Source organism: Cryptomeria japonica, chromosome 6 (genome assembly GCF_030272615.1).
Source record: "Cryptomeria japonica chromosome 6, Sugi_1.0, whole genome shotgun sequence".
Taxonomy (NCBI): Eukaryota; Viridiplantae; Streptophyta; class Pinopsida; order Cupressales; family Cupressaceae; genus Cryptomeria; species Cryptomeria japonica.
In genome coordinates this window covers 157,059,109-157,083,118 of record NC_081410.1, presented here as the reverse complement: position 1 = coordinate 157,083,118, position 24,010 = coordinate 157,059,109, and the positions used below count along the sequence as shown (strand labels likewise).

Here is a 24,010-nt window from a genome sequence, read left to right as displayed (position 1 = left end):
AAATGATGACAGAGTCAATTCACACAACCGCTACATACTACAATTGTGGAGAGTTAATATAGATTGGCAATTGGTTCTCTCAAAACATGCAGTGATAAAGTACATTGCAAAGTATGCAACGAAAGAAGAGAAGAGCTCAGAACCTTACCATCAAATGCTAATGCGTCTTGCAAATATAGAAAACCCAGATGATCTAGCAGCAAAAGCATACATGAAGCTCTTGATTGAAACTATTATAGAAAGAGATGTTGGAGCTCAAGAAACATGCCACATGCTCTTAGAACTTCCCTTGGTTGAGAGTAGTAAAAGATTTGTTAATCTGAATGTTTCACGTGAAGTATTCAAACCTGTTGCTGTATGTGATGAAGACAACAATGAAGAAAAAATGAAACCATTCATTGATGGATATAGGACAAGACCATTCTCTATGAAAGCTATCACACTTTTGATGTAGCTAGATCATGGATATATAATCCTCGACGGAGAAGAGATAAAAAATGGGAGCCTAGGGAAAGAGCAGCTATTGTGAGAGTGTTTCCCAGTTTTCTATCCATTCCTTCACGTGAATCGGAAAAAAATATTGATTTCTGTTTATCAAAATTATTACTTTACAAGCCATTTCATGCCATGGAAAGAGATATAGGTGACAACAATAACACCATAATATCAAACTAGGAGTCACTCAATTATATCCCTTGGTATGTGGAGCGAACAATAACTACAAAAAATAATGAAAATATTACTGATTTAGAAATTGAAGACTATGGCATCATTCAAGAAAATACTATAGAGCATGAATGGGAAATCATATCTAGGCTACATCAGTATGATATAATGCAACTCTCAGAAATAGATATGTTGGGAAGAAGGGATATTGACATACAAACATATTGGTCTAACGATTATCAAAGTTATGAATACACAGCTCAAGCAATCAATTTCATAAATACAATGAGAGAGAATAGATGGCTTATACATGATGATATACCAAAATATATCAATTATGCAATCTTGAGTGACAAACAAGAGAAAGCATTGAACATAATTATGTCACATTATCATATGAATGAAAATAAGCAATGCCCAATCAATCTCCCCTTCTATTGCTTGCACCAACTGGAGTTGCAACATTCAACATAGGAGCATTGACTATTCATTCCAAGTTGAGAATTCCAATAAAAGATTTTGCTCAACTAGAAGGAACAAGACTAACAACTTTTCAAGAAGAACTATTACATGTGAAGTATATATTGATTAATGAAATGAGCTTCATTGGAGATAAATTACTAGAGAACATAGATTCTTGACTTCATCAAGCATTCCCACAAAATTTTGATCTAAAATTTGCAAGTATATTCGCAATTGCATTCAATTGTAAAAAGCATTTCAGATTGTAATAAATGTAATTTAAACGTATTAAATTTCCATATTTGCATTATATAACATTTAAAGTTATGTTTATCAATTATTGTTAGGTGTTTCAATCATTTTAGTTGGAGACCTAGGTCAGCTGCCTCCTGTCAAAGATAAACCGACATATGATAGAAATAGACAAGCAAAGATACTATGGCAAGACTTCAAAATTATGGTTACCTTAGATAAAGTATTTAGACAGGATGGAGAAGACATTGAACATATACAATTTCTTCAACTGTTGACAAAATTGAGAGAAGCACAACCTACAACTGATGACTGGAAGTTGCTAATGTCAAGAACAAATAGTAACATTACTACATCAATCAATGAATACTTTGACAATGATGTTCATTTGTTCTCCACAAATGATAATGTTCAGAATCATAACAGAAAAAAATTATATCCTCTCAAAAAACTTGTTGCACGTAGTATTGCAACAAAAGTTGGAACTATTAATGCAATTGAAGGAGGTTCTCATGACGAGCTCGATATGGAGTTATTGATTAGCAAGAATGCAAGAGTAATTCTAACTTCTAATGTATGGATAGAAGCAGGTCTTGTAAATGGAGTATTAGGTTATATTCAAAATATTGTATAGAAACCTGAAAGTATGCCACCTGAACCACCAACATATGTAATGGTTAAGTTTGATAACTACTCTAGATTTCCATTTGATGATCACAATTCACAAATAGTTCCCATCAGTGTAAGACAAAGAGGTTCTACATTCCAAATACCATTGAGACTGACTTGGGCATTGACAATATACAAGTCACAAGGTTTGACATTTGGAAAAGCCAAAGTTGATATAGGACCAACTGAAAGAACAAGAATGACATTTGTAGCTATATCTTATGTAAAGTCTTTGCAAGGATTGAGAATAATGCCACCTTTCACATATGATCGCTACAAAAAAATGAGAAAGGGAAAACAACTTGCAAATAGAAAAGGTGAAGAAAGTAGATTGAAAGATTTAGAAATCAGTTGATGTAATACTTTTTCATAAACATTCACTATTTCATGTGATCAACATTATATATGCATACTTTATTAGATTAAGTAGCAATCTACATTCCTTTTGTATCATTCTATTTGTCATCAATTTAATTACATTTAAAATGTTTATGCAATAACTACCATGCTATACTATATTATTATTAATTTAATGTAAATGCTAACTTTCAACCTTATTGTAACCCTATCATTTATATAACTACTAATAATAACTTTAACACTACCACTATAGAAAGGCGTAACACTCGAAACCTACGTGATGGAAACTATTACTAGTAGTGCACATAATCAAGTGACCAACTTTGAGCTCTGCAACTTTCTTGCCTTTCCCTGCGTTTGAATCTGATCCATTTGCATGACCACCCCCTCTGGGGAGGTCCCTTCCACCCTGCAACCTGACCCCCAACCCGATACCACGGTTGGTTCACATGTTGTTGGTTCTGCTGTTGGGACCCCACTGTCTACAAGTCATATGGAAAAAACCGCCAAGTTTGATATTCCTTCCTCCTCTTCATCGGTGGTACCGACGGACTCTGGCCTGAATGATGGAGTGAAGAATATACCCCTCCCTGGGATAGAATCGGCTACCAGACAGAAGAATGCAGAGCTTGGTAAGAAAGATTCGAAATCCAACTAGAAAAACACCCTTCTCGGGTCCACTAATACGACTTTTGAAGAGGCTTTGGCTAACTTTACCCAAACTGACGAAGGAACGAAGATCAAGCTCCTAGACAGTCTCATGGATAAAATCATCTCATCTCTTCACCTAGTGGTAGTTGGATGCTTCTTCTCCTTCAGGCCATCTATTGACATGATTAGGAGATGGGCCAAATCAAGATGGAAACCAAAAGGTAGTGTCGACTTCTCGGCAATGCATGGTGGTCTCTTCCTTTTCAAGTTTACTACGAAGGAAGACTTGATCTTCATCCTCTCAGGCTCCTAGGCTTATGGGAAGCATTTCCTAACTCTGGCTAAATGGAAGCCTGGTTTTGACCCCTCAGTTGAACTCAACAACATGGCTCCTATTTGGGTTAGACTACCTGGCCTACCGTTGGAATTCTGGGATGAACAAATCTTCCGCTAGATTGGGAACTCGTTCGGCAGCTATGTTACAGTTGACTCGGTCACTCTGGCTAAATCCAGGTTGGTGAATGCAAGTTTTTGTGTCAATGTTGCGATTAACAAAGCTCTCCCTAATTTTGTTTCTCTAAACTTGAAGTGGGGAAAATCATCCCAAGCCATTGTCTATGAAAATGCTACCCTTTTTTGTCAGAAGTGTGCTAAACAAGGGCACACTTATGCTGAGTGTAAAACCCAGGAGTCTGCAGAACCCAAGCTGAAGGAAAAGGCTATTATTGATGAACCCATTAGCCCAAGTGCTCCCTCTTCATCAGCCCCCTTGGGATTGCCTAATGTAAACAAAGTCCTTGATGACTACCCCCACACTGACAAGATCCTTGAGATCTTAGAAACCCTGGTTGATCCTGCAAAGAATGTTAGTCCACTCATACCCCTGGAAGAGGGTGAAATCCCTCCGGTGTCTAGCCTCCGGCTATCCTCTGATCCCACTCCACCCCCCTCCATGGCTACGGGTAATAACTACCTCTCCCCCAAGCCTCTGGCGATTTCTATCCCCTCATCTCCTCAATCTTTCAACCCTGATGGATCCATGACCCCCCCCAGGTGTGAGAAAGTTTTCAATCACAGCCCCCCTTGTTCCCCTAGCAAAGCCGAGACGTTTGTTCAAACAGAAAAATCCCCCATATTGACTCCTCCTATGAAGTTATCACCACTCGGATCTCCTCTGGCAGACAATGAGGAATGGATGACTCAGAAGAAGAAACCCAAGGCTAAGAAAGAAGATGTGGGGGGTATTGAAAATAAAGTCGAAAGACCTTCGGAGAGGGTGCTGAGACATAAAGTGATGGCAAGGGACATTGTAAGGGGCAGACAATTGACCCTTGATGGAATCAACAAAAATAAGAAATGAAGTTCCTCTCCTTGAACATAAGGGGTCTCAACAGTCCCCAGAAGAAATTCTCTATTAAACAGTATATCTTGGAAATGAAACTTGATATTTGTCTTCTTCAGGAGGTTAAAATGTCTTACCAAACTTTTGCATCTATTTAGTCCTTAATGTACAGTTGTTGAATGAACAGATAACACAGTGTTTTCCACACGTACTAAATATTCATGTAACAGAACAATCATACATCACAACATAAATAACAATGATACCAGTTAGACCAGAAGAGTTATATCTTTATTCCAGTGTCCAGAATGTCCATACATAATCTCCCCTGTCAAGGTTCCAACGAAACAATATATAAACCCGACGGTTGGTCAAGTTGCCAACCGTCACCAACTCACAAGTACCCAACGGGAACCTCTCGATGACAAATATAATCATAAAAACACTTATAAATATTATTCTTACTAACATACGTTATTTGCCCCTAACATTAGCCCCCCCAAAAACGTAGTCGTCTTCCAGACGACTAAGATAATAAGAGCTGAAATATAAAACATAAACTAGGACCGAGAAGAGGGAGGAGGCGTCTCTGTAGTGGCCGGAGAAGAAGGTTGTTGTCTGGTGTGAAGTCTTAGGTTCTTTTCTGCCAGCAACTGTTGTTCTCGTGCCTTCTTTACGATGTGGGTAGCTTCCAACATTTTCTTATCTTTTTGCTCCATCTGTGAGGAACCGTCCTAGCACCTCACATCCCCTGCTTCATCTTTCTCTGCTGGTACCGTACTGGCACTTGGCGTACCAGTACATGTTGGAATCATACAGTTCCTACTGGCACAGTGCCAGTTCATGCTGGCACTATACCAGTTCCTGTTGGCACCATACCAGTTCCTGTCATACCAGTACATGTTGGCATTGTACCAGTACTTGTTGGCACCATACCAGTTCCCGCTGGCACCGTACCAGTTCCTGTCATCTAGTACATGTTGGCACCATACCAGTTCCTATCTACTAGTACATGTTGGCACCATACCAGTTCATGTTGGCACAATACCAGTTCCTGTTGGCACCGTACCAGTACCCGTCGGTACAGTACAAGCTCTTGTCATACTACCCATTGGAGTCATACCAGTACATGTTGGAGTCGTACCAGTACTTGTTGGAGCCATACCAGTACATGCTAAAGTTGTGCCAGTACATGTTGGAATCGTACCAGTACCTACTGACACTGTACCAATAGCTATTGATGTTGTACTAGTACCTACTGGTACCGTACCAATATCTTCTGTACCAGAACTTAGATCTATCGTACCAATTCCTTGCTTGGCCATTGTGTCTTTTCCTAGTATGGCCTCCCCTGCTACTGTCTGGTCTACCGTACTGGTACCCTATGTGGTTTCTGATGCAAGTACTAGTTTCTGTGGTAATGATACCCACCACTACGCTAGTGGTTCCTCTTCATTGATTTTTCGGGATAACACCCCTACTAGTCGTACGTCCCCCACAGGAATGGCCACCGTAAGTGCTTCCTGTGGTACCAAGTGTGCCGAAGATAATTTGGAAGGTGTAAAATTTACCCTCGTACTCTTCCATTATGCCCGCAACCTTCCATGTTGATCCTCCTCTTCCTCCTCTTCCTGTTGTTGCGACTCTGCTTCCCCTTCATCCTTCGCAACTGTGTGAGATGCCATATGAAACCCCTCATCACCACTTTCCTGCTCCTCAGTCTCTTCTGCCTCCTCAGAATCCTCTGCATTGCTGGCATCTTCAACCTCTACGGACATGTCCAACTTTCTTCTCCTTTTGGCTGGTTGTGTGGTGTCACCTAGTGTGTCCAGGTGAGTATAGTAGTACATGGTAGGTTTATTCGGTTCCACCCGTCCGCATGGTTTGAAGGTTCCCCACATTTATGGTGGTACTTGCAGGCATATGGTGTCCAGGAATAGGTTGATAGAATGATGGCACATGTAGAATGTCTTGTGTTCTAGCTTGAAAAAAACATGAATTCATTCTACCAGAAATTGTCCTTCCGACCTGGTACCAGTGATCCTCGTACCAGTACCTGAACTTGTCGTACTAGCACCTGGCATACTAGTACTTGCTATTACCGTACCATTTCTTGCTGGAATCATACCAGTTCCTATTGGAACCATACTAATACCTGCTGGTAGTGTACTAGTGCTCATTGTACCAGTACCTGAACATGTCGTACTAGTACCAATTCCTTGTACGACAACCTCATTTTTCCTTGGTGCGGCCTCCTCTCCCATTGTTTGGTCTGCCATATTGGTACGAACCATTGGACCAACTGCTGCCTCTACACCATATAGATTAACTCATGCACTTCCGCTCCCTGGTCGTACGACCTCTTCAATCTGTGCCAACTCTTCACTCAGCTCCACATGAATGGCACAAATCTCTGCACAAATACCCTCAAACTTTTTATACCACTGCTCCTTGTGTGTATGAATGCCATGAAGGAGGGGATTGTACGGATCCTGCATGTATGATGTGTCTATTTTCTGACCGTATAGTCTTTCTCCTTTATCCCCTGGTAGTCGTACAATATCGTACGACTTAGTTTCCTATGGGTGCAATGTTTTGTCGTACGGTATTCCTCCCCTTGCAGGTCATACACCGTACGAGCTATGCCAGTCTCCCTTCTTTGTCGACCATATGCCATACAGATAACTCAAACACTCCCTCGACTGGCATACGTCGTACGAGTGATCCAATACGGGGTTCTAGTCATCCCCTACGAGTATCACCTGTAGGTCCGCGTCCTTGCCTAGATTGATTTTTTCCACATCCCTTTCCTCGTACTTGATGGGTTTGTCTCGTTCAAACTGGTGGGCTAGTGTGTCATCCACCCATGCCATTCCCTCCTGGTACCTACCGTACTTCGAGGGAAATGACTGTTCTTCCATACCACCACTTGATTCCCCAATCTCACATATATGCAGCATGTGGCACTCCGGGTGGAAGACCTCGTAGTCCTCCATCTGCCAATGGAAGAGTCTAGCCAGTGAACTAGTTCCATCTTTAGAGAATCCATCTAGTTCCAACACTCCTTCGTCGTCGGGCTCTTTCCCTCCTTTGTCTCCTTTAGAACCCCACTCCCATCTACTTGAATCTTTTGAGTTAGAGTCGGATGACGCCAGCTCTTCACTAATGGATTGGTTCCTTAGATCGATTACATACTTATGACCATCACTCTCGATTAAGAGCGTATTCTTTTTCTAGTTCTTATTAGCTCTGGCCATGATCAGCCACCCCCTTCCCAGGAGGGCGTCGTATGCTTTTCTTCTCAGTGGGATGACTACGAAATCTAGAAGGAATTGTTGTGTCCCGATTACCACCTTTTGTGCCATGAGGGTACCGAGGGGTTTGATATCGTGTTGATCTGCACCGACCAGGTGGAAGGTTGGTGGCCAGAGTGTAGGTTTGTCGAGGCTTCGCCAAGTTTCCTCCAGTAGTACGTTAACTCCGGACCCACCATCCACAATGGTGTTTGTGAGCTTTTATCCCATTATATCCATCTCTACTACTGCCGGTTTTCATCCAACACCTACTGTGAGTAGCATAGGGTCCATGGCGTCCGTACCATGTTTCTTCAGCGAAGCCGTACTATGTGGTTTTGTCATCGTCTGGTGTTCCTGGTCGACGGTGGTGTCATCAGCTGCATTCATCAAAGCCATCCTCAACTGTAGCATGGTCTGTAGAAGGTCGGATACCCATACTGGTATTGTGGTTTGTAACATTTGCTTAATGATAGTTTTCTCTGGTCTTGACCAGAGTGGTGTACTGGCAGTCGGGTGTGAGGCCCTCCGCTCTTCTCCCATTGCCTGCTCGATATCCACCCTGGCTTCCTATAGTCTTTCCTTCTCCATGCAAGGATCAGGGTACATGGCTTTTTTGTTTTGTAATCTTGTGATTGCCAATACGCCTTCCCTCGGTCCTTCCACCTCCAACATATTCACCCCTTTTTGCCTTGGACAGTCTATATCCTCATGATTCCTTAGACCGCACCATTTGCATAGCAAACTTCCTGCATCACCCTTGTTTTGACATTCCCGCGCAAAGTGACCCCATTCGTTGCACTTTCTGCATTGAATCATGGGTCGTCCCTTCACATCGTATTGAATTCTACTCCTTGGCGTGTTATTATTGGACCTATCATTACCTCGCCAATTGTTCCTGTACCCTCCAAGAGAGGCATCAGAGTTTGCTGCCGGCTTCAGAGGTGTTGCTGGCTATGTGAATTGGTCAGGTTGGGCGTAGAGCACTTGTGTGCTCCATGTTTTCAAGTTGTATGAGCATTCCTTAATGGAATGTCCCATTACTTGGCAGATGTCATAGAAGGCTTTGCGGGGACAACTCCCCTTAGTGTGTTCTTCAATCTTGCAGTTAGTGCACCATAGTTCTTTTAATTTCTTCATCATCCTCATCACATCCTTCCAGAGTGCTTGCATGGTTTTGGAGCCCCCATCACTGTCTTCATCCGTGCTGTCACCGTCGCTCACCCGTCGCTTCCCCCGGGATGTCTTGTTTTCACTTTCAATATCCATCACGCGGTTGTATGCTTCATCGTACAATGGTGGAGAGACCACTTTCATCGTCCTTCTCAGGGACGGTACCAATCCCTCTACAAACCATCGCTTCTTGAGGACATCCGTCGGCTGGTTATCCATTTTGTTAAGTAGTTCCCCGAGCTTTCTGTTATATGCGCGCACACTTTCATTTTTTCCCTGCTTGGTATTGTAAATCTCCGCCACAATTTCATTGTCGTCCTATAGGAGTTTGAACTCCTCTTCAAAAGCCTTCATCAGACTGTTCCAGGATGTTTTATACTGGGCATCCAGGTCCGTATACCAATCAATGGCTATTCCTCGCAGAGTGGCTGGAAATGCCTTCAACTAGTAATCCCGATTGTCCTAGCCATTTGCCTCCCAAATGGTCACGCATGTCTTACAATGCCGTACGGGATCCTCTGACCCGTCGCCCATGAATTTTCAAAGCTTTTGCTTCTCTGGGGTGTGTGCCATTGTTCTTTCCTAGAGGGTTTTATGTAGCACTTGGAAGTGACTATATGCCAGAAAGGTACTATGTATTCGGGGGGTACCGTACACTCTTGGTCTGGTTGGGCCCCTGTCCGCAGGGCTTTGGTCACCCTTGCTCCTATAGTCCCTCCTTCCTGGGGTTTCTGGTTCTGACCCTCCTATTTTGATGCCCTCTGACAAGGACAAATTTTTAATGCCAAATAACGTTGCTTCAAAAATAGTGGCGATTTCCTCATGCAGGTCTCGTACTGCCTCCTCTCCTTGTTCAGAATATTCCGACGGGTGCTTTGTGACTCGGCTCTAGAGTCCTCTTCACTTGACGTCAAGTGTGGGGCCTGGTCAGCAAGATCTTCATCCACTACGTCTGGAAGTGGCAGGTTCCTGGCGACCTCGGCCAACTCCTTCCACGTACACGATTTTTGCCTCTCTCGATTACAACTCTCACTCACACTCCGACTTCTGCTGTATTTCTCCAGACTCTTTGAGTTGACAACCTCCCTTAGCCATCGTCTCCTTTTGGCCTATTCTTTTATGCAGAGAGATCTCCGTACAGTTCCCTCATTTACTCCTTCGGTGGTAGTGGTACGTTTGTCTTTGTTTGGCCGTAGGGGCATTAAGTGCCAGAGGTACGATGCCGACTAGCCTCCCTCTCCTCTTCCTCCCTACGAATCTGCTCCTCATACCGTCAGAGTACTTGTTGCCGCCAAAGTTCCTTTGCCGTCTCCTCACTTAGATCTTGGAGTGCAATCATATTTCTGGCGAGTAACCTTGGAATACTTCCGGGCAGGTCAAAGATGGGGGTGCTGACGGTGATTTCACCACGTACCGTGCCTTCTGAGATGGCTCTCTCCTGAGCCTCTCTTTGCACGTATTGCGTGACCAACGCGTCCCACAACTCCACCAAGTCTACCGTCAACTGATCCTCTCGTTCCTCTTCCATGGTACTCTCTTCGTGTGTGTCGCTGTCCACGACAATTAATTGTTGGTTAAATGGTCGACCCATTAATTGTTTCCGCCTGCCGCCATAGTTATCTCCAGGTTCGTTCCGACAACGACACCAAAATGTTTAGTCCTTAATGTACAGTTGTTGAATGAACAGATAACACAGTGTTTTCCACATGTACCAAATATTCATGTAACAAAATAGTCATACATCATAGCATAAATAACAATGATACTAGCTAGACCAGAAGAGTTATATCTTTATTCCAGTGTCCATAATGTCCATACATAATCTCCCCTACCGAGGTTCCAACCAAACAATATATAGACCCGACGGTTGGTCAAGTTACCAACTGTCACCAACTCCCAAGTACCCGATGGGAACCTCTCGGTGACAAACATAACCATAAACACACATATAAATATTATTCTTACTAACGTACGTTATTTCCCCCTAACACAACCATTGTTGGTAAACTTTGGTTGGGGGCTGCCTTTTTGTATGTGGATGCTTTGGGGGATTCTGGGGGAAATGCTACCTTTTGGGACCCCCTAAAAATCCAAGGAAAGATTTATGTTAGCTATCAGAATTTCGTAGCGGTTACCTTTCAACATGATGTGCACCATTGGCACCTGTTCAATATATATTCCCCCAACTCCAAAGTGGGAAGGCGTTTGGTGTGGGAGGAAATTTCTGAACTCATCCTGGCGGACCAGAAGTCTCAGTACATGTTGGCTGGAGACTTTAATACCCCTCTCTACCCCTCTGAAAAATGTGGTGGGCTAGTTGATTTTATAGATAGCATGGGGGATCTCGCCAACCTCATTAATGTCACTAGCCTCTTTGATCTTGATCTTCAGGGTGTCCCTTACACTTGGTCGAATAATAGGAAAGGCAATCACCTAATTCAAGTCAGATTGGATAGATTCCTCGTCTCTACCAACTGGGATATTGGTCACAACTCCTACCTTAAGAATCTCCCAAGGACTACTTCTGATCATAACCCCCTCCTACTCTTTTGGAAGGATAGACCCTACCTGGGTTCCCCCCTTTCCGCTATGAGATTATGTGGGCCTCCCACCCCAATTTCAGAAACCTGGTCAAGGGTTGGTGGGCTACCCTGGTTCAAGGGACTGTTATGTTCAGAATTGTTGAGAAACTAAAACTCATCCGCAAAGAAGTCAAAGGTTGGAATAAGGCAACTTTTGGTGACATCTTCAAGAAAAAAAGGAGTTATGCTCCAGAGTGGAACAACTCCAGAGCAGTATGGCAGTAGGGGACCCCCCCTCACTCTATGCAGGTTGAGGAAGAGGATTGCCATAAGAATTGGAAGGAAATCCTCTCTAAAGAGGAAATCTACTGGAAACAAAGATCCATAATTTAGTGGCTGAAAGAGGGTGACAAAAACTCGACCTTCTTCCATTGCTCGACAAGCATTCATAAAAGGTGAAACTTTATCAAAAGTCTAAGGGATGACTCAGATCAAGAAATCACTGGTGATTCCCTAATTGGTCAAAATGCCACTGAATTCTTCATAAGAATGTACACAGAGTGTGGAAGGAACAATGTGTCTCTCCAGGGCAGTCTTTTGAGTAAGCTCCCTAATGCTATTGGAGAGGAGGATAACTATCAGCTACTTACTCCTATCTCCTTAGAGGAGGTTCATTTGACAGTCTTTGCGATGGGAGCTTTCAAGACCCCGGGCCCGGATGGCTTCCCCCTGACGTTTTTCCAGGATTATTGGGACATCGTTAATTATGATGTTACTAAAAGAGTGAAAGATTTCTTCAAGACTGGTAAATTACTGAAAAAACTAAATAGCACTTACATTGTTCTTGTCCTGAAGTCATCAAACCCCAATTGCATGAAGGATTTTCGACCCATAAGCCTCTTCAATTATATCTACAAAATAATTTCCAAGGTCCTTGTGAATATAAACAAGCCCCTTCTGGCAAAGTTTATCAGTCCTGCCCAGAAAGGCTTTGTCCCTGGTTACCAAATTCTAGATGCTACCATTGCCACTCATGAAATAATCCACTCCATGGATAGGAGCAGAATCCCAGGTATGGCTTTCAAGCTCGACATTTCAAAAGCCTATGATAAGGTAAACTGGTGCTTTTTATTTAAAACTCTATCAAAACTGGGATTCAACCAGAAAGTGGTTGATATGATTCGAGAATGTGTTACTATGGTTCAGTTCTTGGTCTTAATCAATGGGACCCCTAGGGGCTGTTTTAAGGCTGAAAAAGGTATCCAACAAGGAGATCCTTTGTCACCTTATCTTTTCATCATGATTTCTGAAGTTTTGAGCAGAAATGTGGTTGATATGTTGATCAATGGCAGACTGCAGGGATTCAAAGTTGCTTCCACGATCCCCCCCTTTGTTATCCAACAATTTGTTGATGACACTTTTTTGTTTGGGATGTCTTCTGTTATGGAGGCCAAATTATGGAAGAAGTTATTGGGGGATTATGCCAAGGCATCTGGGCAATGTATCGATTATGATAAGAGTAATGTTTTCTTCTTCAACGCCCCTAATGACCTCCAGCTTAAAATCCTCTCTATATTAGGGTGTAAGACTGTTTCTCTTCCAGGGACTTACCTAGTGCGGGCAAGCTTCAACTCCCGGTTGCTTCCCTCCAGGGCATCCCAATTTACTTCCTTTCCTTGTTCAAACTATATGGTGCTATGGGGGAAAAACTTGATAAAATCCAAAGAAAATTCCTGTGGATGGGTATGGAGGAAAAAAGATGCCTTGCTCTGGTTAATTGGGACACTGTTTGCCTACCCAAATCCATGGGAGGACTTGGTATCAGAAAGATAAATGCCTTGAATAAGGCTTTAATTTCTAAAGTGGGACGGACCCTGGCTAAAGGTGAGGTAGACTGGTGTAACATTATCAGGGCCAAGTATCTGGAAAGGGAACAATTCTATTGTAACTTGAGTACGGGAGACCATCCTCAGGGATCTAAACTATGGAACAACATCCTGAAAATTAGACCTATTATCAAAGAAGGACTGAAATGTCTGAAAGATTAGATTTTGGGAGGACTCTTGGGTGGAAGACAAACCTATGGCAAACACTTGTTTCCGCCAAATTATGTATCACCTAAAAGAGCACCTGGGGGATTACATTGCTGATTAGATGGAGCTGGGTAGACGAAGATGGAAAAACATTGTCTAGTTTTTCTCTAATCAGCCCAACATGTTACCCATGGTTCGGGAGCTGTAGGATATTATGCTAGAATGTAGAATTCCCCTTTCTCCTCAAGAAGACAAATTCATTTGGAAAGGGACCCAGTTGGGGGATTTCTCGGTCAAGTCTCCTTACAAACAACTCCTGAGACCCGCTGGCGATGTGGAGTGCTGGAGGAAGATATGGAACTCTCAACTGATCCCCAAAGTCAACTTCTTTTGGTGGTTCCTAATGCATGGAAAAATATTAACTCAGGACAATCTTAAAAGGAGGGGCTTCCAACTTTCCAATAGATGCATTCTTTGTAAAGCCGAAGAGGAAACAATTGACCACCTGTTCATCCACTGCCCCTTCGCTGGACACTTGTGGTCTAGGACCCTGGAAAAATGTAGCCTACAATGGGCCTTTCAGATTAGCATTAATCAGTTTGTTATTGGTTGGACTCCCCCCTTCCACCACCCCTTGATCCTCCAACTATGGAGGTAGATCCCGTCGCACATCTATTGTGGGATATGGAAGGAAAGAAACAATAGAATTTTCAAAGATGCTGAAGCCCCCTCGGATAGTGTCTTCCACAATTGCCTCAAAATGATTCTTGATAACATATTGGTGACTAAGTGGAAACCCCCACCCCCCCCCCCCCCCCCCAAATCCTCCTAATTCGATGCAGAAAAAAATTGTAAAGTCTGGAATCTCCCCCGGAGTTCGAAGTCTTCAACAACAATGCTAAAATCAAAAGGAAAAGACTAAATGGTTAGCCCCAAAACCCCATTGGCACAAAATGAACTTTGATGGGTCTGCTCAAAATGTCTGCCAAGTTGGAGGTGGAATCATCTGTGACCACTTGGGGAATATTGTGGCAGCCTATGCGGGCAACCTAAAGAACCATATTGTCACCCAGGCAAAGGGAATGGCTCTCCTATGGGGTCTGAGATTTGCCACATCCATTGGCATTAAACATCTGGAAATTGAAGGCGATTCGCAGATCACTGTGGAAATGGTAAGTGGTAGATCTACTGCTAGGTGGAAAGTTGATCCCATTTTGAGGGATGCCAGGATGCTTATGGCTAACCTTGAGGGCTTCACCATCCGACAAATCTTTAGAGAAGGGAATGCGACTGCGGATTCCATGGTGGTGGCAGGAAGGCTGCAGAAAAGCTTACGATGCTGGAGGAACGCCAATCTGCTGCCAGTTACCACCAAGGTGATCTTGGAGATTGAAAAAAACCAAGTCCAAGGATGAACACGTATAACCATTACCAGATGAAGCGTGCCAATTTTCAAATTTTAAATTTAGAAGGGAAACCTGCCCATCATGGGCTTGGCCTGCCACATAGCCACGGATGGCCTTGTCATCACTTTCAAAAGGGATTTATTAATGAGGAAAGTAGTGATATCGGGAAAGGCTATTTTCTATTTATCATCCGGACGGAGTTTATTGGCGGCAATAAAGGTGACAACTAGGATAAGTCTAATCACAGTAGTTGAATTGAGGGTTCGCATGAGTATAGTAAATTTCAAGATTATGATGTCTACTTAGGCATAAGTTGCAATAATTACATCGGTTATTGCGTGATTTTATCTCAAGACTGGGTTAGTTTTCTTCACAACTCTGCTCTTGCTTTGGTTCAACTTTGTGTTTTTGCTACCTTGTTTATCCTCTGCTCTGTTAAGCTAGAGGAAACGACTATGAGGGGTGATAAGATAAGACTAGAACCCGAAAAAACTGAGGATTTTAAAGCAAAGCCAACGGTGTGGTTTGTTTGTTTAGAAGGCGGGATCGACAAATTTATGGAAAGCATGAAAGGGAACGATGAGAGATTGTCTAAGCAATTTGTGGCTCCCTGGGAGGATAGAAGGGCCACCATGGGGGGAATCTCCTTTGAAATAAATGAATAAGTTATTGCTCAAGCGACGGGTTTGTCTATGGAGGGGAGGAAATGGAAGAAACATAGTTGCATTTCAGATACCACTAGTCTGAAACAATTATTTCATGAAGGTGAAAACTCGGTGAAGAGGGCGGGTGGTTTCAACCGAGAGAAGCTTCCGTCTCCATGGGATGAGGTCTACTATATTGTTATGAAATACTTCACTATGGAGGGAAGGTATGGAATCTTTTACTATTACCACCTCCCATTCCTTAACCACCTTAGAAACAAGGATTTCATCTCCATTCCGTTTTTCCTGCTTCATTCGTTGGATTCTAACATTAAGGATATTGCCGAGGCCAAGAAAAAAGGAAAAGACCTCCCCATTCTACACCAAGGCCTCATCCTTCATCTCTACAACTTCCACCTGGCCCTTTGCCCGCCCCGAGCTATCTCCATCCAGAATGTGGCTGATAATTGCCCCATGCTATTGCTATCATTAACCCTGATGCTAGCCCTCCTCGGCTTCCTAAAATTGGCTCCTGCAACAAGAAAAATAAAAAAATGCCCTCTTGAGGATGTTAGAGCCCCTAAGAAAGTTATAATCTAGGAGATTGATTCCGATATGGAAATTACTTATGAGGCCAACACCCCCCTCCGTTCAGTGAGATTGGCCTCCAAACCCCCTGATAAATCGCTAAGAGACCCCTCCTCTTCCCATGAAACTGGGAATTCAATCCCTTCTAAGAATGTGGCCCTGTTCCAGTCTACCTTGACCCCCTACTCTGTCAGCTCCACTCATGCATCTGAAAGACCTAAAAATTCTATGAGTCTGGAGACCAACCCCAAATCCCAAACAAATTCTCCCTCCCCGACCCTCAGGTTCGAGAAAATGATGATGGTGGAGGAGGTGAGAAACATAAAGGAGGAAGAAGAAAACAACCTGGTGGAGGTTTTGTTTGATAATGTACAGGAAATCACCAACAGGATGGAGGCTATGAAAAACAAGCTATAGGACATCTCCAAGTTTGCTTTGAATGTGATGCGTTGCTCGACGACCACTTTGTGTCTCCTGTAGGAAAATTCTATCAAAGGCAAAAGCAAGGAAGACGAGGACTACAGGGCCCTTTTTAAATTCCTCACCAAGGAATGGGCTAGGAAGATTCTCCCCAAGAGGAGCCATGGAAAAAATAAATAGTTGGTTTCTATGTCTTGGAAGGCTGGTTTTTTGTTCGGTCCTAGCTGCCTACGTGCTGATAGTTTTATTTTCTATTTAGATATGAACTTATCCACCTGTTGCCCTGCATGGCAAAGGTTTATTATGCTTATTATGACTTATATATTTGTTGAACTTACGTAGAATGATCATTGTTTTTTATAGAGGTAAGTAAGAGGGTTGTAATTTTGCCGATGTTCTGCTGACAGTTGGCTTGCCATTGTTTCCTTGTTCTCTCTTGGGTCAACCCCCTTGTTTTGGCTGCTACTAATATCAAAAACACTACCACTAACCCTAACATTAACTCAAATCCTAATTTTCATAAGATCTATTGAAATTAAAGTTCACACCATTGCATACTCTATATTTTTTTCAAAAATGCTCTTCTACAAAATTTGGATATGTTTACATGTTGCAGGTTTCATGAAGAATAAAATATTAAAATGCATGTGGGAAGAGCTACCATAACAATTGGTGTTGATGATTATAGCAAGATTGTCTACCATTGAATTGCTAGAGTTTGACCCACAACTTCTTATTGAAACTAATAAGTATGGAAGTTATATACCATTATTTAGCATGCCGGTAGACTGTATGAATATATAGTGGCCACAATAATTTTTCCACCAGATTGTGTGAATATATGGTAGCCACAATTATTTGTAAAATTTTATATTTTAGAATGTGGAATGAGAATTTTGCAAACATTCTATAATTTCAAATGTACTTTTATATTTGTATTTTGAAACTATACTAAAATTCTATTGTTATCATTATTTTCACATTAATTAAATTTACACTACTATATACATATTTCAATATATATATAAAAATTAATATATTAAAATCATAAAATGTATTTAAAGAAAGTTATTGAAGTTATAACATTTGTTAAAATTACATTATTATACTTATTAAATTTATAAAAGTTAGTTTAATAAAGTTTTTAAACTTATTAATATTATTAAATTATTAATTGAATGAATATTAATATTAATAAATGAATATTAAATTTAATAACTATTAAATGTTTTAAAATTTATCAAACTTACTAATATTAAATTTAGTAACTTCATAAATTTATTCAAATTATTAATATTAGAATTAATTTATTTAAGTTTTTAAATAAATTTAAGATAAAATTTATTAAAGAGTTTAAATAAATTTTAAATTTATTTTATTAAAAAAAATTTATTTCAACTTCTTCAATACTAAACTTAAATAAGATAATAATTTTATGAAATTAAAAAAAAAAAACCTTCCATACAAATTTACATGATGATATTGAAAATATCTTAATGTGAAATTTATTTTTGATTAAAAAGCAGCCAAAACCGGGGGCTAACCCGAAAGAAATAGATAAACCATTACCAGCACACGCATCACAGACACGCGGCAGTCAGCCAATCCCTACTCTAATAATCAAAAACAAAAACTGCCTGCCATTATTCGATAACCCGAGATTGACACCAATCTCATCCAACAAGCGCCATAACTAGCAGTAAACCAACGTCATTACTATAACAACTGTTAAAAGTAGCAATATTACCATGGAAACAAACGTTCCAGCGACAAAAACTAAAGCAAGAAGGCAGTGTTGAAATGTGACGACTGATCAGCAAAGTACTGTACACTTTGCACGTATCCTCGCCGTTTTTTGTTGATAAAAACCGACATTGTAATAAAACCCTAAAAAGGCCAACTTTGTTTGTTGCCCTAAAAATGCATGTTATAAGCGGTTGGGATGCTTAAGGCATTGTAAGGTTGATGTACTGTTTTTGCTGGATAATAAGAAAGATTGGACGGCTGTGTATGGTGGACGTAACCCATTCTGGGTGAACCACGTTAAATCTCTGTGTTATCTGTGTCCTGTTTTATTTCTTTATCTTTTGTATTTAAATCTGCATATAATTGTTAGTTCATATTTGCTTTGGATCTGCTTGAAACCCTAACAGGCAGGAAACCAGCCGTACAACCTAATTATCAACACCTGTGTGCTTAGAGAGCGTGAGCCCTGTCCAGTCATCAGTGAGGAACTGGAACAGTTCCTTAGTGGTGTCGCTTCCCAGCCCTTCCGGATCCGCCTTATCCTGGTGGAGCAAGCATAGAGAGGTAGTAGACGAGTGCATCACTTTGATAGCGAATTTTCCAATCTTGTTGACATAGGACTCCAGGTGCTCTAGCTTTTTCTTAACACCATGAAGATCTTCAGAGATAGCCCTGCAACCCGAACATTGCTCCACCTCTTTCTTCTCCGCTTCATCAACAACGGTCTTCCTGCCATCAGAGTGTCTACCATCCTCCTCTAAGGTGTGGGGCAGGGGAGTGTTGGAACGAGGGGAGGTGTTCTTGGTATCCTCCTTGATGGTCTCTGAGTCAGGGACATTGGTGCCTAAATTGGAGGAATCTGATCCCTCCGTGGCCTCCAGATCCTCCTCCCCCTTCTCACTCTCCTCTTTCTCATAATCCTCCTCATCATCTTCAGCATAATTATTTCTCACAACTATTTTCTTCATCCTAGATTTGTTTCTGTGGGATCTACGCGAGGTGATACCCTCCTCAACATCAAACTCAACAAGGAGGATTTTGGGCTCCTTTATGGGTTTCTTGGAGGTGGGTTTTGCAACAGAAGGGTTGCATTTATTTTTTTCCCCAATTTTAAGGGGGCAGGGGAGGCCTTGGTCAGGGGATTGATAAGGAGTCATCGACTTTTTCAAAGACTTCTTGGAGCCTTTTTTAGAGCCTTCAGGGGGACCCAAAATGGAGGGGGCGGGTTGAACCGAGATAAATTTAGGTGGGCAAAGGGCCTTATGAAAGTTGTAAAGCCTAAACATCAGCCCCTGGTGGAGGATGGTAAAATTACCCTCTTGGCTCATACAATTGCGGACATCTTTGACAGTAGACTCAAGAGCATGCAGCAGAAAAAAAGGAAAAGAAATGGTGTCATGGTTGCGAAAGTGGTTTAGCAGTGGAAAGTGATAATAGTAGAACACACCATACCTTCCCTCAAGGGTGAAGTATTTCATTATGATTTTGCAAACCTGATCCCATGGGTAGGGTAAACATTCCCTGTTGAAGCCCCCATGCATTTTGGTCGGTTCCTCGCCCTTTTTGAAGAAGCGGTTCATGTTGTTTTTGTCTGCAACCTTGCTGGTTTTCTTCCCTTTCCTCCCTTGAGTGGAGAGACCCGTAGCCTGGGCCATAAATTCTTCATTGATTTCAAATGAAATGTCCTCCATTACCACCCTCCTATCCTTCCAACTGTTGACAAATTATATTGAGAGGTTTTCGTCGAATCCCTTCATGGCTTCCATGAACGGGATGATTCCTCCTTCCTTAGCTTACATCCAGACACATGAGTTGTTATGAAAATAGTCGTCAATTATGTCTGGTTCAACCCAGACTAATCCCCTCCCATGCTAGCTTCCTCCAGAGTGAAGTTGAGATACAACGCAAGCCTGAAAGGAAAAATGCAGAGAGGAAAACCAGAGCTGGAGTTAAGAGAAAACAAACGGTAATTAGCCAAAATAATGTGCAAGGTGTAATAATGATTTTTGGTGCTGTTTCCCAAGGCCTGCGTCCGCCGGCTCCGAGAAGCATGTGAAGGGACACCTCTAGAGATCTCTGCCAACTTGCAAAAATTGTCATTATGGCAAGTTCTAAGGTTCCATTTATTGTAATAATTAGGGTCCTTGTTATTAATGATCAAAAGTTGGCACTTCAACCCATCGACGACGTAGAAATAGGTGGCCAACCAAGTCAACATCTGGCAGAGCAGGTGGGGACCACTAAAACCCAGTAAGGTGAAGCCTGCCCAATTTGAATTTTAAAATCCCGCCAGCAGCATATCATAGCAGCCTATTGATTAAAGGAAAGTGGTACTTCATTGCTTGATAGAGGTGGTTTGTTCATTTCCAATAAGGTCCTTCTGCTTGTCAGTGAGAGAATCTAGGTGCCCCCAGTACCTCATTCCTTTTATCTCCAGACCCGCCGCAGCCAGAGAGTCCGCCACCCCATTTCCCTCTCTGTAGATATGCTGAATTTGAAAATCTTCCAGCCAGACAATCATGGACCAGATGTCCTTGATGACATTTTTGATTCTCCAGCAGATCCCTGAAGCACCTTTAGTGGCCTCAATAACCAGTTTAGAGTCCCCTTCAATGATCAATTTTTTGGTATCGGTGCCAAGGGCCATCTTAAGCCCCCCAAAAAGAGTAAGGGCTTCCACCATGTTGCTCAAAATAGAGTCAAAATTTCCTGCATAGGCCAAAACCAGGTTGCCCAAGCTATCCCTAATAATTCTTCCCCCTGCCGCTGAGCCACTATGAGCAACACCATCAAAATTGAGCTTCAGCGAGGGGGGGGGAGGTGATGACCATCTGGTATTGAGCCTCTCCATCTTTTTTGAATTGTCATATCAAAGGAAGTTATCAGGCAACTTCCAAATTTTAATCCACCTCTGATCCAGGGCCATAGGGCTGGCTTTCGGGGTTCTCCACTTACTGATGATGGCGCTCTCCCTGAGGTAATTCTCAGCTAAGTCAGTCACCATGTCAATCGAGCTGCTGGTGTCACGAAAAATCCTATTATTTCTTTCCTTCTAGATATGCCAACAGACATGGGGAGGAATGAGTCTCCAAAAGAGAGTGATTGGCGGGTGAGTAGAAGGGCACTTCCAGTTGCTGATAAACTACTGCAAGTCTTCCGAGAATGTCCAAACCAAATTGAATTTCTGAAGAACTTTGTGCCAAACCCCAGAAGCAAAAGGGCAATAGATAAAGAGGTGATTTATGTTTTCCTCCGCATAACTACACATAACACATTTGTTGGCAAGCATAAATCCCCCCTCTTTAGATTATCAATAGTAAGGACCGTCCCATGAAGGGTCATCCACCAGAAGAAGTTAATTTTAGGGATGAGCTAAGAGTTCCAAACCTCTTTCCAACTGCAACAATCATTGAAGGAGGCAACCAAGAGATTGTAGGCCAATTTAACACTGAAAGCCCCTGAGGGATTCAAAGTCCAAACAAATTTATCAGTGTGAGTGAAACAGGGGATCCTGATCCCCTACATAAGGGATTGCATCTCTTCACCCAGATGAATCCATTGGGGGGTATTTCCCAGACTATCAACAAGCCTTAACCAACAGCGGGAGGGAGAGATGTAGTTGCTCACAGGGGATCCATTTAAATCCTTTAGAGGGATCATTAGACAACTGAATCAGGAGGAGGCAAGGGGTCTATCCCCAATCCAGTTGTCCTCCCAAAATCTAATTTTTTGGCCACTTCCAACTTGCCACTTTAGACCCTACTTGATAAGTTTCTTGTTCTTAACAAAGTTGTTCCAAATTTTAGACCCAGGAGGGAGCACATTGGAAGAGAAAAGGGAGGGGAAGGGGGTGTGGTTGACGTACTTGGCCCTCATAATCATGCTCTAGTCCATTTTTCCCTTCATAAGGATCCATCCGATTTTAGTCAACAAGGCTTTATTCAGATCAGAGATTTTTCTGATCCCAAGGCAACCCATGCTCTTTGGTTTGCATACCTTATCCCAGTTGACTAAGCTGATTCTGGTCTTCTCCTCCAAACGCGTCCACAAAAAGATTCTTTGGATTATCTCGAGTTTCTCAGCCATAGCATTGGAAATCTTGAAAAGAGAGAGAAAGTAGACAGGGACACCTTGAAGGGAGGCCGTCAGAAGCTGGAGTTTTCCCGCACTACTCAAAGTTTTTCCAGTCCAGCCCATGAGTTTCTTTTGCATTCTTTCTAGGATTGAATCCCAAAAGTGGGGGGTGACCTCCTTGGTAGTGAGGGGGAGACCCAGGTAGGAATCAAGGAGATCAACAACACTACAACCCAGGATTTGGGTAAGTTTACCCTGGAGAATTCTATCTGTGTTAAAGAAGTAAACCTTGCTCTTGCTATAGTTAATCAGTTGACTAGAGGCATGGGTGTAATCTCCCAGCAGATGCTTCCACACTTTAGCCTCTATCATAGACGAAAGGCCAAAAAAATAGGCGTCGTCCATAAATTGCCGCATAACCATAGGGGGGAGAGTGGAAGCAACCTTTACCCTTGAGATTCTATTGGTCCTGATCAGATTGGAGAAATTCTTGCTTAAGACTTAAGCTACCATAATGAACTTATAAGGTGAGAGAGGGTCACCCTTATGAAGCCCTTTCCCAGCCTTGAAGAAGCCCCAGGGGGTGCCATTGACAATCACCGAATAGTGAACACTTTCCACCGCCACCTTGATAATATTGATAAATCTTTCCTGGAATCCCATCTTAGAAAGGACCGCATACAGGAATTTCCAATTAACCTTGTCATAAGCCTTAGAGATGTCAAGTTTGAGAGCCATACTTGGGTTGTGAATTTTGTCCATGGAGTGAATGACCTCATGAGTAGTAATGAAAACATCAAGGATCTGCTTTCCCGTAACAAAACCTCTTTGAGAGGGACTGATGCATTTATCAAGGAGGGGTTTGATAATGTTGACAATAACTTTAGAGAAAATTTTGTAAACTGAGTTACATAGGCTGATGGGCCGATAGTCAGAAATAAGTTTCGGATCAGGAACTTTGGGCACCAAAACAATGAAGGTGTTATTCAACTTCTTCAAGAGTTTACCAGTGAGAATGAAGTCCCTAGTAGCATTAGTGAGATCATACTTCACAGTTTCCCAAAAAGTCTGGAAAAAGCCATGGGGAAGCCGTCAGGACTAGGGGCCTTAAAGGAAGCCATAGCAAAAACCGCAGCTTTGACTTCCTCATCAGACACATGCCTTATCAACATCATCTAGGACCTGAGGAATAAGACTAAGGAGTTTATCACTGATTTCAGTAGGTTCCCTGATCCTATCATTCGAGTAGGAATTAGCAAAGTGAGGGAAGCCCATTGATCAATTTTATTATTCCCCACCACTTCCTCATTTTTGTCATTGAGGATGGACCAGATACTGTTCCTTCTTTTATGTTTTGAGGCCGATTTGTGAAAGAAAGAGGTGTTTCTGTCCCCCTCAGCTAGCCATTAGATCCTGGATCTTTGCTTCTAGTAAATTTCTTCTAGATTCATGATTTCTTTCCATTTGTGTCTCCATCCCTCTTCCTCCGTATGAGTGATCCTAGAGGAAGTCCCCTCCGCAATGGTCCTTTGGAGGCGGTCCAAATTGGTTTCAACCTCCTTTTTTTTCTTGAAGATATTCCCAAAGGAAGAGAGGCTCCAGACTTTCACCTCCCTTTTGATGATTTCCAACTTTTTAGAAATTCTGAACATAGTCGTCCCTTGAACAGGGGAGTTCCACCAGTTTTGTATGCATTGCTTGAAGTCTGG

At 42.2% G+C, this 24,010-nt stretch overlaps 2 protein-coding genes across 2 annotated transcripts; one reads left to right on the top strand and one right to left on the bottom strand.

Moving 5' to 3' along the window:
* Positions 1-14,376: 14,376 nt before the first annotated feature.
* Positions 14,377-14,838, top strand: LOC131876550 (uncharacterized). Its single transcript, XM_059221977.1, has one exon. It carries the CDS (start codon positions 14,377-14,379, stop codon positions 14,836-14,838), a length of 462 nt encoding a protein of 153 aa, XP_059077960.1.
* A 5,724-nt stretch (positions 14,839-20,562) lies between these two features.
* LOC131876549 (uncharacterized) lies at positions 20,563-21,078 on the bottom strand. The gene has a single exon (XM_059221976.1). The coding sequence runs from the start codon at positions 21,076-21,078 to the stop codon at positions 20,563-20,565; it is 516 nt and encodes a 171-aa protein (XP_059077959.1).
* Between the last annotated feature and the right edge of the window lie 2,932 nt (positions 21,079-24,010).